General features: G+C 35.4%; 1 protein-coding gene across 1 annotated transcript in view; it reads left to right on the top strand.

Moving 5' to 3' along the window:
- The first annotated feature begins 258 nt into the window (after positions 1 to 258).
- TRAPPC12 (trafficking protein particle complex 12) overlaps positions 259 to 13,498 on the top strand; it is a 50,008-nt gene continuing 36,768 nt past the window's right edge. Inside the window, exons 1-4 of the mRNA XM_005426232.2 lie at positions 259 to 1,469; positions 4,624 to 4,740; positions 12,238 to 12,351; positions 13,199 to 13,337. Coding sequence (XP_005426289.1) covers positions 264 to 1,469; positions 4,624 to 4,740; positions 12,238 to 12,351; positions 13,199 to 13,337 — 1,576 coding nt within the window. The 5' untranslated portion in view covers positions 259 to 263. The remainder of the gene's footprint in view (positions 1,470 to 4,623; positions 4,741 to 12,237; positions 12,352 to 13,198; positions 13,338 to 13,498) is intronic.

The raw sequence follows: 13,498 nt of genomic DNA, 5'->3' as shown, positions 1-13,498 counted from the left end.
AATAGTTTTACGGCATGTAGAAAAGAGGAAATATTTTCAGAATTGATTCTGTGATTAGACATTAAATGAAAAATGTCAAAGGGAAGATGTGAAGTAGTGAAATCACTATTTATTAAAGCAAGAATTTTACTATAGTATATTTACTAAAATATTATGGTATTTTACTTTTGTATGGTACTTAGGAGTTTCGCTGTGACACCTGAGCAATATACAAGTAATAAAACTAATTCCTGTTTTGGTGGGCTTCTCCTTTTTCAGTTACTATGGAGAATAATGAAAGCAATGCTAAGGATGCAAAGAGCACCTCAGGTGAAGATGACAGCAGAGACATAGTTCAGCAGAAAACTCAGGAAGAAATTCTCTTTCATGAGGAAACCATTGACCTTGGTGGAGATGAATTTGAGTCTGAAGGGAATGAAACTGTATCAGAGGATTCAAATAATTTTGTAGATAAACTTAATGAGCAAATGATGGAAAGTGTCATTATTTCAGATTCCCCAAACAATAGTGAAGATGACACGGGTGAACTTGGTTGTCTTCAGGAGATAGTAGACCAAATGGAAGCTAAAGATAATCAAAAAACACCAACAGAAGCAGATAAAGAAGAGTTTTTAAGTAATGAGAGTGAAACTGAACATGAAGAAACTCCTAAAGACATTTCTGAGATTGGAACAGATGATCAGGCATCTTTAAAGGAAGACTCAATTCAGGAAGCAGTGAAGGAGGAACCAAAGCTGGGAAACAATGTTCCTGTTGAAACAAAACCAAATAATGCTGATGAGAGCACACCTGAGGACCAGATGTTGTCGCCCAGTACTACCAAACCATCGACTGAGACTGAGTCCATTCCTGTGTGCACCATCTTCAGCCAAGCAAACAATGCTAGTTCCCAGCCACAGTTGTTCCTGCCTGATGGTTTTGAGCCTCAGATGGTGAAATCTCCCAGTTTTAGTAGTATAATAGAGACTCCAGTGAAGTATAATCCACAGGTGGTTCAACCAAGTCCCAGTCTAAGCAAGTTCTTTGGTGACACTGTTAACACTAATACTTTAGCTTCTGATTTTTTTGATTCATTCACGACCTCCAATTTTATTTCTGTTAGTAATCCCAATGCAAGCTCTTCAGTTCCAGAACAAATGTCCTCTCTTTCTAATGGTGGAGATGGTTCTTCATCCAACCCTACTTTCCCTGTGCAGAATGGGAGACCTGAAGCAGGTGGTCCCCCATCATCTCTAGAAATAACTCAATCCCCCAAGCCATTCTCACAAATCCAAGCTGTGTTTGCTGGGAGTGATGACCCATTTGCCACAGCCTTAAATATGAGTGAACTAGATAGAAGAAATGATGCTTGGATTCCCAGTGAGGAGACAAGAAATGTTCTCATTTCAGTTGCCACACAACAATACAGCACGGTGTTCATAGACAAGGAGAATCTCACCATGCCTGGATTGAAATTCGATAATATCCAGGTAAGAGTCTATTACTGTATCTTTCTCTGTGATTATATTTTAGAAATACTGTAGATCTGTCCAGTAATCTGTATATCATAGTACTTCATATTGTTGTTGATGGTCACCTTGTGTGTATTGTTCAACCCTAATTAGAAAATGCAGTGTCACTGCTGCCTTGTAGGAGGAGGCTAACACCAGATCTCATTTATTCACAGTGACATTTGTTTGCTGCATTGAAAACCAGTGTTGACAGCTTCCATAGAAGCCAAAGCTGTTTGTATTTTTAAGTACTTTATTTCTGGTCCTCTGAGTTAGTAAGATAATAGTCACATTTGGAATATGTACGCACCTTCTAAGCTGTGCTGCAGAGTCTAAGCAGACAGCTTTGTTTGTGGAATTCCCTGTTGTGATTGAGTGGGAAATTATTTCACTCATGTTCACAGAGGTCTCAATAATGTTAACACTAGCTGAAATGGCATCATTTCTGTCTTTCCCAAGTGATGGAAAGGTATAACCTCTAAGAAAGATTGGGTACTGCAGCAAGCTGCTGGGAAGGGATAACCCCAAAATTAAAAGACTAGAGGACATCACAAAGCAAACAACATAGTAGTGAAAAGTAATTTTTTGTCATCTATCAATTTCTAACAGGTGAGAAGGCATAAACCATTTTTTTCAGAATTTGGGAAATTTTACTCACATGTATTCAGGATTTCTCATGAAATCGTTTTATCCTGGCTGCTCAGCCAGGCTTACTATCATGATGTTTTGGTTTTTTTCTTGAAACAGGTTAATCCTACTCTTTGATATCTATGCCTCTGGATAATAGAATTGTTGTGTAGATAGATGGTGTTGAGAGTTTGGATGCTTTAATCCTTAATTATGCATAACAAAGACCATCAGTCAATAGTCAAATACAAGCAGAGAGCAGTCTGCAGTAACTTCCCAATCTGCAGGAGCTATCAGAAGAGTTTCTGCAGTGAATCATGTCCAGACTTATAGATGAATTATCTGAAAAATCTTGGGTTTATGTCACAAGCAATAAATACCATGCCACACTGCTGCTTCTTCTTGGGTTTGCTTTATCTTAAAACATTAGTTTGTTATCCCAGAGCCAAATAATTAGCGTGAAAGAAAACACTGTAACAGGAAGCTATTCCTCCTCCCGTTGTACCCAAAATATCCCTTAGACCTTGATGGGTTATTCCAGTGTGTACTCTTTCTCTCCTGACAGCTAACCAGTTAGACAGATGGAGTGATCCCTTCTGCAGTCTCCAAGGATGATGGTCTCCTTTTTGCAAGCTTCCTTTTTTACAATAGTTCTCTTTCACCTTCCTCAACACAGGCAGGGATTAAAGGCTTGTTTCTGCTGCTCACTCCCTAAATTTGGGCATGTGCAAATATGCAGATCTACCATTTAGTACATAATTGAAGGGAAGATGTTTGACAATGTCCATGTAATGTATTTCTACAAAAGACCTGATGTAAAATCATCAATGGCATTAAAGGAAATCCTAATGCTTTCTTCATTGTCTATAATTTATAAGAGTTTTATAGACATGTCCACAGGAAAAAGTTCTGAAGTGCTTTATGTTTAGAAAACTTTCCCCAGTTTCAGTTACTGTTTTTCAGTCGCCTTGACTAATTTGACATCCCCTGGTTTGGTATCATTGTTCCATAGTATTGCAAGTTGTGTATTTAACTTTGTAATTGTAGAGTGCTTGAAATGTCAAGTGAAACATTGTGGGAGGTATATTTTCAATGTTAAAGTAGCTACCAACAAGGGTCATTAGAGCTTTGGTATGAATAGTTTGCTAATGCTGAATGTTAATGCAAGATGTTAAACCAAGCTACATGCAGTGGACAGGTAAGTTGGATGAAAAATGCATTTGCAGTGAGTGAACTCTTAAGTGTGCTTCAGGGAAGGACTGAAATTTCACATTATATGTATTGACAAGCTTGGGACTTTATTTTTTGCCCTGCTTGCTCAGGAAGTGTATTGTAAGACAAGTCTTATGTCAATAAATCACACCAAGAAAAATACTGAATGACTTTTATTTCAGCTGCATGCTACTTTTTGACAATCATTTAAAAAAACATTGTGTTTTAAATTTATCTTGGGTTGTGGTAAAGATGGTAAAGGTTATCTGTAGCAGTGTTCTCCAAACGTCAGAACAAATCTGAGTGCTGCTTTTTATGCTGTTTCCATTATGCCTTTTTTTCATGAGTTGTTCTCTTCTGTCATTGTCCTTTGTTTCATTACATTCATTTTTACTGCTTCCTACACCAAAGGACTGTTGGATCCAAAGTACTGTTGGGGGGATTTAAAAATTCTTCTGTATTTATGTAATTTTGCACACACTGTCTTTTCTTAATTCTTTGGACTCTTCTGTCAGGCAGATCTGTTGTTTATCATTAGGGGTAAAAAATTTCCATGTAGTGAAACAGTAGTTCTCATTCCTTAAGAAGCTAGACAGAAAACTAATATATTTCCCATCACTGTCCATGGAGAAAGTTGAAACACTTAATGTCAATTGTCTTTTTCATTGCTAAGCTCTGCTGCTATTAAATGCAGTTCACTCTCTTTTTAGGCAAACAGCTATTGAGCTCAGATAGCCCAGTTTCTCTGACTGATGCCTGCAGCTAGTTCTTTTGAAATTTATAACACTTGTTGAAGGGTTGCTGTTTACTTTGGCTTATGATCTCTCAAAGTTTATTTTCTGTGGATATTAAAGGCTAACTTGCTGTGTGCATGTTTATTTTTGATCAATAGATTGCACCTTTCAATGTTAATATACATTACAAAAACCTGTAAAACTTTCTGGTTTTTATAAAATCTTTGAGGAATATTTTGTAAGATCTGTGAATGACCATAATATAAATCTGGAGGAATAAGGAATAAGGAAATAAATCTGAATGTGTCAATGCTAACTGAAACCTATACATGGAAGAAAAAATATAGCAAATTATGTGGAGTATATGTAGAAGTTTTCATTCCAATGCTGTATATACACATGCAGTTATATTTATTACACATGTAACATACTGGAAAATTTGTATTTCTCTATAGGAAAGAATTCTTTTGCTCAGTTTTAATTCTACGTTTTATTTTGCTGAAATAATGTCTTAAATAGTCTCATTATCTGTTTTCTTTTTCTGTTCCATGAACACCAAGGGAGATGCAGTAAAAGACCTAATGCTTCGCTTCTTGGGGGAGCAGGCTGCAGTGAAGAGACAAGTTTTAAATGCCAACTCTGTAGAGCAGTCATTTGTAGGCTTGAAACAGCTAATTGTAAGTAACAATCATCACATAATATATATTTAATATTGTGTTTCTCCCAAGATAATTGGGAGCTACTGACTGAGGAGAAACTAGGGGGAAAAAACTGTGTTAGTACATTCCTGACCCTTCAATAGTACTAGCCAAACTACAATAGTCTTTAATGGGAATGACACTGGGGTTTAACTATTTGGGTTTAAATCACATAGTAAACATTTTTTTATGTGTGTAAGTTACAAAAAATTATTTTAAGTGACTGTGAGTTTTTATGTAATACAAATGGTTGGAAAACAGATTTTAATCATGCTCTTGTTTACATGTATACGTACTTACATTTTCACCTGTGTGTTTTACAAAAAAACATAAAAGTTTTAAATGGCAAGCCAAACTGATATGATAGTTTCAACTGCCTGATTTTTTACTTCAGTGCAGAAAACTAAAGCAAATTACTTCCAGAGGAAAGCTTAACTTAATCCTTTCATTAATGTAAATATTTCTGTTCTGAAAATAGTTGTGTCTAGCAGCCTTGTAACCCTTGCCTTGTTCCTTTAACCATTGTGTTCCTGTGCAGAATTCATTACTATTACATACATGACTGAGCCTTCTTTAATCTGATGACATAACAAGATGTTTTGGATTTACTTTATTGTTGAAAAAATGGATGAAAAATTACTGAGGAAAAGTAGTGAGGAATTATCAGGACAGGCTGTGTTTAGTATTTAACATCTTTTAATTTATTTGTGTGACTTTACATGTAAAGCTCCAAAAGAGATTACTTTTTTGTCATGTTAGGAATAGTCTAGGAGGTCTCAACAAGCACTGTTAAAGGAATTCAGAGGAAATTTTAGAAACTAAACATGAAAAAACAGATTGTGATCTCCACCCTAGACACATGTTTTTCTGTTTATCTCAATGTTTTGCTTGACTTGAGAGGAGAAGAAATCTTACGCAAAAGTCTTGTACCCATCAGTCTTAAGTAGGAAAAGCTTTTTTTTTGCATGCTTACTTTGCATCTTCCAGAAGAGAATTTTTGATGTGTGGGAAATGCCTTTCTATTTAGCCTGGTAGTGGTGTCTGTGCAAGATGTTCTTCTATGGTGCAGACCATCTTGTACCTTAAATTAAAATGCTGCTACTACTGTTTTTGATTTGAGCCTGCTCTTAAGCATCAGAAGACTAGTGTTAAAGCTTTTAGGCCCGAGGCAGTGAAGCTAAGAGGCAGTCTGCAGCTGTAGGATATTTTGTTACTTATGGTATTTATGGTTACTTACATTACTTACAGGCTTTTTTAAAAAAATACCTTGCCTTATTTAGAGTGGTGGGGTTTTTTATAAAATAGAAACCATTTGGGTAGAAGTTAGAATGTTCTTTGGTTTTCAAGGCTTTCAGTCATTAGCTGTTGGTTGGTTTTGAGTATGCAAAATAACTCTCAGTTTCATTTGTAGAACTCATTTCTTCTTATGATGAGAATTAGTGGGGTTTTTTTGTTCCCTTGAAAACATTGCATTTCTTCATAAAGTCTAAATGTGGAAAATTTATTCCTTTTTGACTACAGTCTTTAACTTTAAAGGGATTTCAAACTTTAAAACATTAAAATCCTATGCTCGATGATATTAACTAAAAAGATAATGCTTTTCACATACATAATAGGCCAGAATGACCTATAATAACTACTCTGTTAATAGTCATGAATTTTACTTTATTTATGAGAGAATTTGTGACCATACATGTTCAGCAAATAAATCTTTTAATGCAAAGGACAACTTACAGGCAATATTTATATTAAGATCTAGTTAAAAACTAGTGAATATTGGGAATATTGCTGTGCAGTTTCCATACAGTTAAGATTTTTTCTTAGCTGTTAATTTGGTATCCTTCTGTACTACACATGAACATGAGATTTTTTGTCACCCAATTCAATCCCTTGCAGCAGCTTACAAGAGTGTATTTTGAATGCATTTGCAGTGCAGAAGAGAAATGCTTAGAATTAGGATAAATTTCACCTTCAGACTGATATCTGTTATTTAGGTGTTTACTTGTGAGTTGTTGTCTGAACTCTTAAGTCAATAGAGACCTAATAGTACAGTCCCTGATCCACAAGCTAAATTTAGATGGGTTTCCATCTAAAAGCCCCAACAATTATCAGGTGCTCTAGGAAGACACCAGTGACAGCTGAAGCCAGAAGTGAATGTTTAGTCCTATTATGAAGAAATGTGTTAGGATAAAATTCTTAGATGATCTTGGGGAAACTCCATTGTATTATGGGGACAAAAAAAAAAAAGGAAAAATAAAAACATTATTCTATGCCTGTCTGCTGCTTCATTAGTGTCTAGTTATTATTTTAATACTATGTGGATGGAAAAAATCTGCTCACCAGTATACCAAATTTTCAAACCACAGGTCTTCAGCTGCAATTCTGAAGCTTTTCTATTCTACCTTATGATTAATTCTGTTAGCTTATTTGGCTGTTTTAATAAATACAAATATACTGCTTCTACTTTCAAAGGCTATTTCAGAAGTTCATTCCTTTGGTTGTTAATCAAAGGCATTCCAATCAGCCCTCCTTCAAAATCTTTTCTTCTAATCAAAGCTAAAGTTGTTTACAATCATTTAAGTGTTTTGATCTTATGTTGCTTTTTAAGTAATTTTTTTTCCTTAATATTTGCGTCTTTCTCCCTGCTACTTAGTATGAGCAGACAGCCATGGCACTTCCACTTCTCAGATTTTCTTTTTAAAGGAAAAAATAACCCTTCTCTAATCATCTTGTCCTGGATGCCTTCAGTGTCACCTTTGAAGCTCTTCTAAGACTCTCTCCCAATTGAAGCTAACATCTTTTTGTTATCACTGCTCAGAAATCAGCACGTTACATTGTAAATGACACCACTTGCCTTGTGCTTTACCTTTTCTAGTCTTCTGATATTGTAAATCATCTGGTCCCTGTTTAGTGATGGGGTCCTTACATATTGACAGTACCATCTCCTAGGTTACATCTACAAATGAAGATACCTGTTGTCATTATAGTGTAAGAGTTCTAATGTCATTATGTTGCAAGGGTTCCATATTGCTAGAGTTTCATGCCTCCTTGATGTTTCTTGAAGCAGCTCCTCTAGGCACTGACTCTTCCTTGTCCTCATAGTAGCCAACTAACTCCAGTTTCTCTCAACCAACCAATCCACTCTTTTATAACACTCTTCTAATTGGCCACAGGTGTGGTCTGTTAACATCAGGCCTGCTCCTGATCCTTAATAATTGGCTCAGCTGCAACTCTTTAAGGGGTAAGATTACATTCTATACCACCTTCATTTACCCATACTGTATCCCCCTACAGATACTACCTCTTGTAACCTGGAATGCCTTATATTGGACTGTTTCCAGTGTATATTCTCGAGTAGTGCCTTCTCATGTTCCTGTAAAAGTTCCAGTAAAAAGCATTTAAGTAAAAGCACTTCTGTGGGTAAGATGCCAGTAGTGCTTGCAGCAAAGAAAGTTGGAGACTGATGTCCTTTGGGGAGGATCATAATGCAGTCTGCAGAAGCTTCCTCAAGTACAACTAATTGTCAGAAAACAAAATTTATCAAGAAGTTGGTAAGCTGAACTTCCAAAGGTGCACCTTTTCTTAGACATGATGCTACTGTTGGTGATCTCATCAGATGAATAGTTTTTCACCAGGAACTGAACTCAAGTTGTTAAACTTGGTTAACAAAATTTTTCAGCATCGATTTGGTCAATTAGATTATTTGAATGAGATTTTTGCCAGTAAGCCAAAGATGGTTTGTTGAACAACTGCTCTTTCACATTTTCAGTTTCTTCTCTGGGATGGGCAGCAGTGAATTGGAAATGCTCTACCGGTGTGGAGGTGGTGTAGGTGAATTAGTTTTACAACTTTAGGGCTTTAAAGAGATAAGGGGCTGCTGAAACGGTTCTACACTATAATTCTATAATAATTTGTGAATAAAGTTATATATAAGATAAGTTTTTGTATTGTTTAACTGAAAACAAAATCTGGATTTTCAGTTTCTAAAAAGTTTTATCAGTCTGGCATAGGAATATGCATTTACTCTGGAGCGAATAAATGTAAGCAAGATCTTCTCATCACAGTGTTGCTTTGTTTTACAGCAGCAAATACAAGGTGTAAGCTGCAATTATGCTAGTTCTTGTTATTCCATATTTTAGACTGGCTTTTTACCCTCATTTGAGCAAATAGTACAATCTTGCTTACCAGAGGCCTTTCTGATGTTTTCAGTTGTAAGGTGTCTGCAGCCAGAGAAAAATGCAGTTTGTCAGAGTTATTATACTTAGAAAAAGACTGCTGTATCTTGCCACTGTAAATATGTAGTGTTTCCTCTAAATATGGAATAATATCCTCAAGCTGCCAGACCAAAAAAGGGTTACTAGCTACATTTTCTTAACTGATGTGTAAATGCTCTACCAATGTAATTTACAGGGGAGAAGCATGTCACAGCTAGTGGAGGAGGACATTTTAATCACTTTAATGGTGTTACAATGTCGAGTTAATGACTCCCTTTGAGTCTATTTTATAAAAGTCATATATTGTTTCTTTTGCACATGAGTAATGTTGTGCTTTTGCATATATTTTCAAATATAATAAACCTGGATACAGTGGTATAACATACATATTCACTTTAATAAGTTATAAATTATCCTTAAAATAGGGGAGGGGATTGTTCTTTTGTTTCGAAATCAGTGAGCTATTTCCTACATTTATATTTTGAGAGAAGGTGGTAGTGGTACAAACTGTAAATGTGTGCTTTTGGGAAGAGGTTGCATTTCTGTACTAAGAAGCAGCTATTTATTGGATAAAATTTCAGCGGTTTTCCTGAGAGACTGAATGATGTTACAAATTGTCTTTGTGTATCAGAGGAGTTCCCTTTTCATCATTGAACACGTTTTCTGCAGATTTCCAGTCTGTGTGCCTCTCTTTGCTTGACAGAAGAATTACATTTGAAATCTGTTTTACTATGCAGTTTCCCTGCCTGTGTGTAAACCTCCCCCAGGATTTGTCTGTTTTTTTGAAGAACAGAGTAGTTCAGGAAGGACTGATGCAGTGTCTGGTGGGTGGCTGATCTGTTTGGCCTAGCTTTGATGTGTGTACAGCAGTCAGTACTGAGATGGTTTGGATTTTTAATTTTTGGTTAGGTATATGGATTTTTTAAAAAATCTTTTCACTAGATAAACATCTAGTCTAATAGTGTTTAAGAAGTACAGAAATCATGCTGGCTCATGGCTTTCATTAAAAGAACAGCAACTCCATACTTTTGGGGGGAGTGGAAAGATGATACTAAGATTGTGTGGAGAGTAGTTCTCTTCTTTCAGGCTGCTGCTGTGTTAGTGGACTATTTAGCAATAATATTTGGCTGACAGTATTTTTTCTTAGAGAAATTAGTGTTTTCACACAATAACAGCTGGACAACCACATCCTGATCATCACAGAATAATTATTTTTTGTCTTTGAGAATGTTCTTCAGTATTTCTGATGCTGTATCTGAAGCTGTAGTTGTCTGTATTTGCTTTGGGTCTCTACTCACAACTTACAAACAAAATTTAGATATAAGGAGCTTGGATTTTAAGAACTGTGTGACTGTAGACCATAGGAAGCACAGAAGTGACCTGCAAAGTTTTGAGGGATGTTTGAAACAGATAAAGATTTCTGGTGGACTGGCAACTCTTAAGCCTGGTACAATTTGTCTAAGACAATAATTTGTCCTGTTAATGTTGAATTAGAGTTGTACTGCCAGCAGTCTACTTTTAAGCTTCCAGAGAGAATTATGCTTCATGACCAGCAGGCAGCTCTCATTTTGAAATAATTTCAAGTATTCATCTTCGAGCAAAGACTGTTTTCACAATAATTGTCCGACTTGCTTCTCTTGGCTGTCTTGTTCAATAAAGTATTTTTTGTCCATGCCTGAAATAGAATTTAAAAGATTGTAGCAACTGAGTTGGTCATAAATGATACTTTTTGATCCTAACTCTCATTTGGGAAGACAAGTTGAGCAGTTCTAGTTTAGTAGTTTTTTAGTTTTTGTATTTGCTCCTGTTCTAAAGATAATAAGAATGTAGTTTGTCTCTCCAGAAGAGGAATGAATTTCAGGTAATCTATGTCAGTATCTTTCAGCTTTTCTAAGTTGATACAGGTAGATGTTGAAGGATTTAATAATGCATTATCAATTCCTGCTCTTCCATAAGAAAGTAGATAGCTCAGAGTCTGCCATGCTGTTTCATGGTCTTGCTGTCAGCCAACTTTTACATTTCCAGAGGAACTCAACCTTATCTGGCATCTGACAATGCAGAGAGGAGAGATGAGGTGGTTAGTGCATGATGATCTCTGTAGGGGCCTTTTTGCAGCCTGTGTGGCTGCAAAATGGAGGCCAGAAAATAGGAAAACTCTTCCGTTGTTACTGCTGGTTTTTCAGTGTGACTGTTTGCTGTATCAACACGTTTTCTAAAACATTGGAGAGAAAATAATAAAATACCAGTTCAAGATTAGTATCTGGACTTTGCAAGCACCAATACAAATGTATTTTATTCCTTCACATTTCATCAGACAACATGATTATTTTATATTACAGTTACATTTTTTTATGTACTAAGAAACTATTTGAAAAAAATATTACTTTCAGGAATAGCATATATTTACTTTACAATGACCTGCTGGATACATGTCTCTTTAAAAACTCCTCTGTATAATAGAAAAGTATAACAGTTAAAACCTGTGAAGCATTAATATGTGTTTTAAGTTTTTGGTTTGTTGCATCAGACTATACAAGGCAGAAACATTATTGGGATATTTCTGTTGAAAAACTGATTAACAGTGTGAGACTACAGTTTGATTTGTCTAACTAGGAATGTCTTTATTCTATGAATTAAAAAAATTAAGAGTATTTTGAAATTAGTAATTCAGTGGAAATTCAAATGTTTGTGTTTTGTAGGTGTAACAGTTGTTATTGTTCTGAATTTATAATTTTTGCATTGTATTCTTCCTTGTTCTTTGTTTTTGATTAAGAGGAATTTTGTATCCTGGACAATGCTAAAAGTTTATTTTCATTAAGTGAACTGTAGGGGTTATAGTCTGAGATACTGAAGTCAGTGAGATGAGAATGGGCATTGAATACTTTATGACCATAGAGTACCTTTGATATTATTGATAATACATGGCTGGCAATTTTTTTCTCCCTTGTTTAGGAGAAAACAAAGTTGTGAATATTATAGTATATTCATGTATATAATCAAACATGATATAGCTTTAAGTTTAGAATTCCATATGGTATTGTATATTCTTTTGTTTTAGTGACCTGGTGATGTTAATACTTGATTTCCCTTTTTGCCTAATTAGACATGCAGCTTTGACAAATGACATTCTGCTTCTCACCAGCCCGCTCTCCTGACCTTGTCATTATTACTGATGGGTACATGTCGCTGCTGCAGGCAAAATCAGCAGTTGTGCATTTTAGAGACTTGATGATTTTGCTACTTATTTTTTTCTTCTTCCCAGAGCAGTAAAAACTGGAGGGCAGCAGTTGACTTGTGTGGGAGGCTTCTAACTGCACATGGTCAAGGCTATAAAAAAAGTGGACTACCTGCTAGCCATACAACAGATTCTTTACAGGTATGTTTAAATATGCCCTTGTCACTTTTTTACCAACAATACTCATAATACCTTTTTTTTTAACATGATCAAACTCCTTTTCCTAATTGTAACATAGAAACTGAGGTTATTTAAGTATTTTAGCAAGACACTTTCTCTGTTCGCTTATGTAAAGTAGGCCTTCATTTAAAATAAACTTAGTTTTTTTAAGGAAAATCCAATCTTGATTCTGTGTTTTTAGAGGTTTTTGCACTAGTAAAGTGCAGTCTGTTTTGCTGTTTTCAAAGACTCATTCTGCTAAAGTTTAGGAACTATCTAGATTGTGAACTTTATAGTAAGATTCCACACGTTAGAAGTGTGTTTCATGTTGCTTAGAAGATAGGAATCCAAATTAATAAAATATTGCAAGTGACTCAGATGTGACCAGATGAGAACTCATGTTTTTGACCGTAGTGATTTTAAGGCTCATGGTTTTTCACCAAAAGATTTTAAAGATACTGTAAAGTTGGAAAAGCAGTTAAAATACCAGATTGATAATTGGTACATGCTAACTCATTTCAAAGAGAGATGCTCCAATTTTGAGGCAGGCTAGTTTTTAAACTTCGTCTTCAAAATCTTGAATAAATCTTGTTTATCTCTACAAACAATTAAACATCAGTCCTCTGAGCTTTGTTTTAATGATTTGATGAAAAGTACTGTGTAAAAGAACACGTAAGTATAAATCCTGATTCTTTTCAGTAACAGAGAAACTCTTTACTCAGCTTTTATCAGAAAAAGTTGAAAAGTTGAAATTGTATTGGATGTGGCTTCTGATAGAAGCTAATAACAGACCTTGTCTTTCCCTTTTTTTATATGTATCAACTTTTAGCTGTGGTTTGTGAGACTAGCACTGCTGGTAAAACTGGATCTGTTCCAAAATGCAGAAATGGAATTTGAACCATTTGGAAATTTGGACCAGCCCGATCTTTATTATGAATATTACCCTAATGTATACCCTGGACGTAAAGGTAAAACACTTGATTTGTGAAATGCTTTTCTTTTATTCCCTTTTTAACAGTCATTATAAAATATTGTTTGGATTCAGGGGGTGTTTAAGGCTAAAGCATTGGAGAGCTTGGTTATATTGGTTTTGGTTTGTTTTTTTTCCCCAGAAGAACATGATTGATCA

The sequence above is a fragment of the Geospiza fortis genome, unplaced genomic scaffold (assembly GCF_000277835.1).
Source record: "Geospiza fortis unplaced genomic scaffold, GeoFor_1.0 scaffold139, whole genome shotgun sequence".
Taxonomy (NCBI): domain Eukaryota; kingdom Metazoa; phylum Chordata; class Aves; order Passeriformes; family Thraupidae; genus Geospiza; species Geospiza fortis.
The sequence above is the reverse complement of the archived record's forward strand: the minus strand, read 5'-3'. Positions and strand labels throughout refer to the sequence as shown.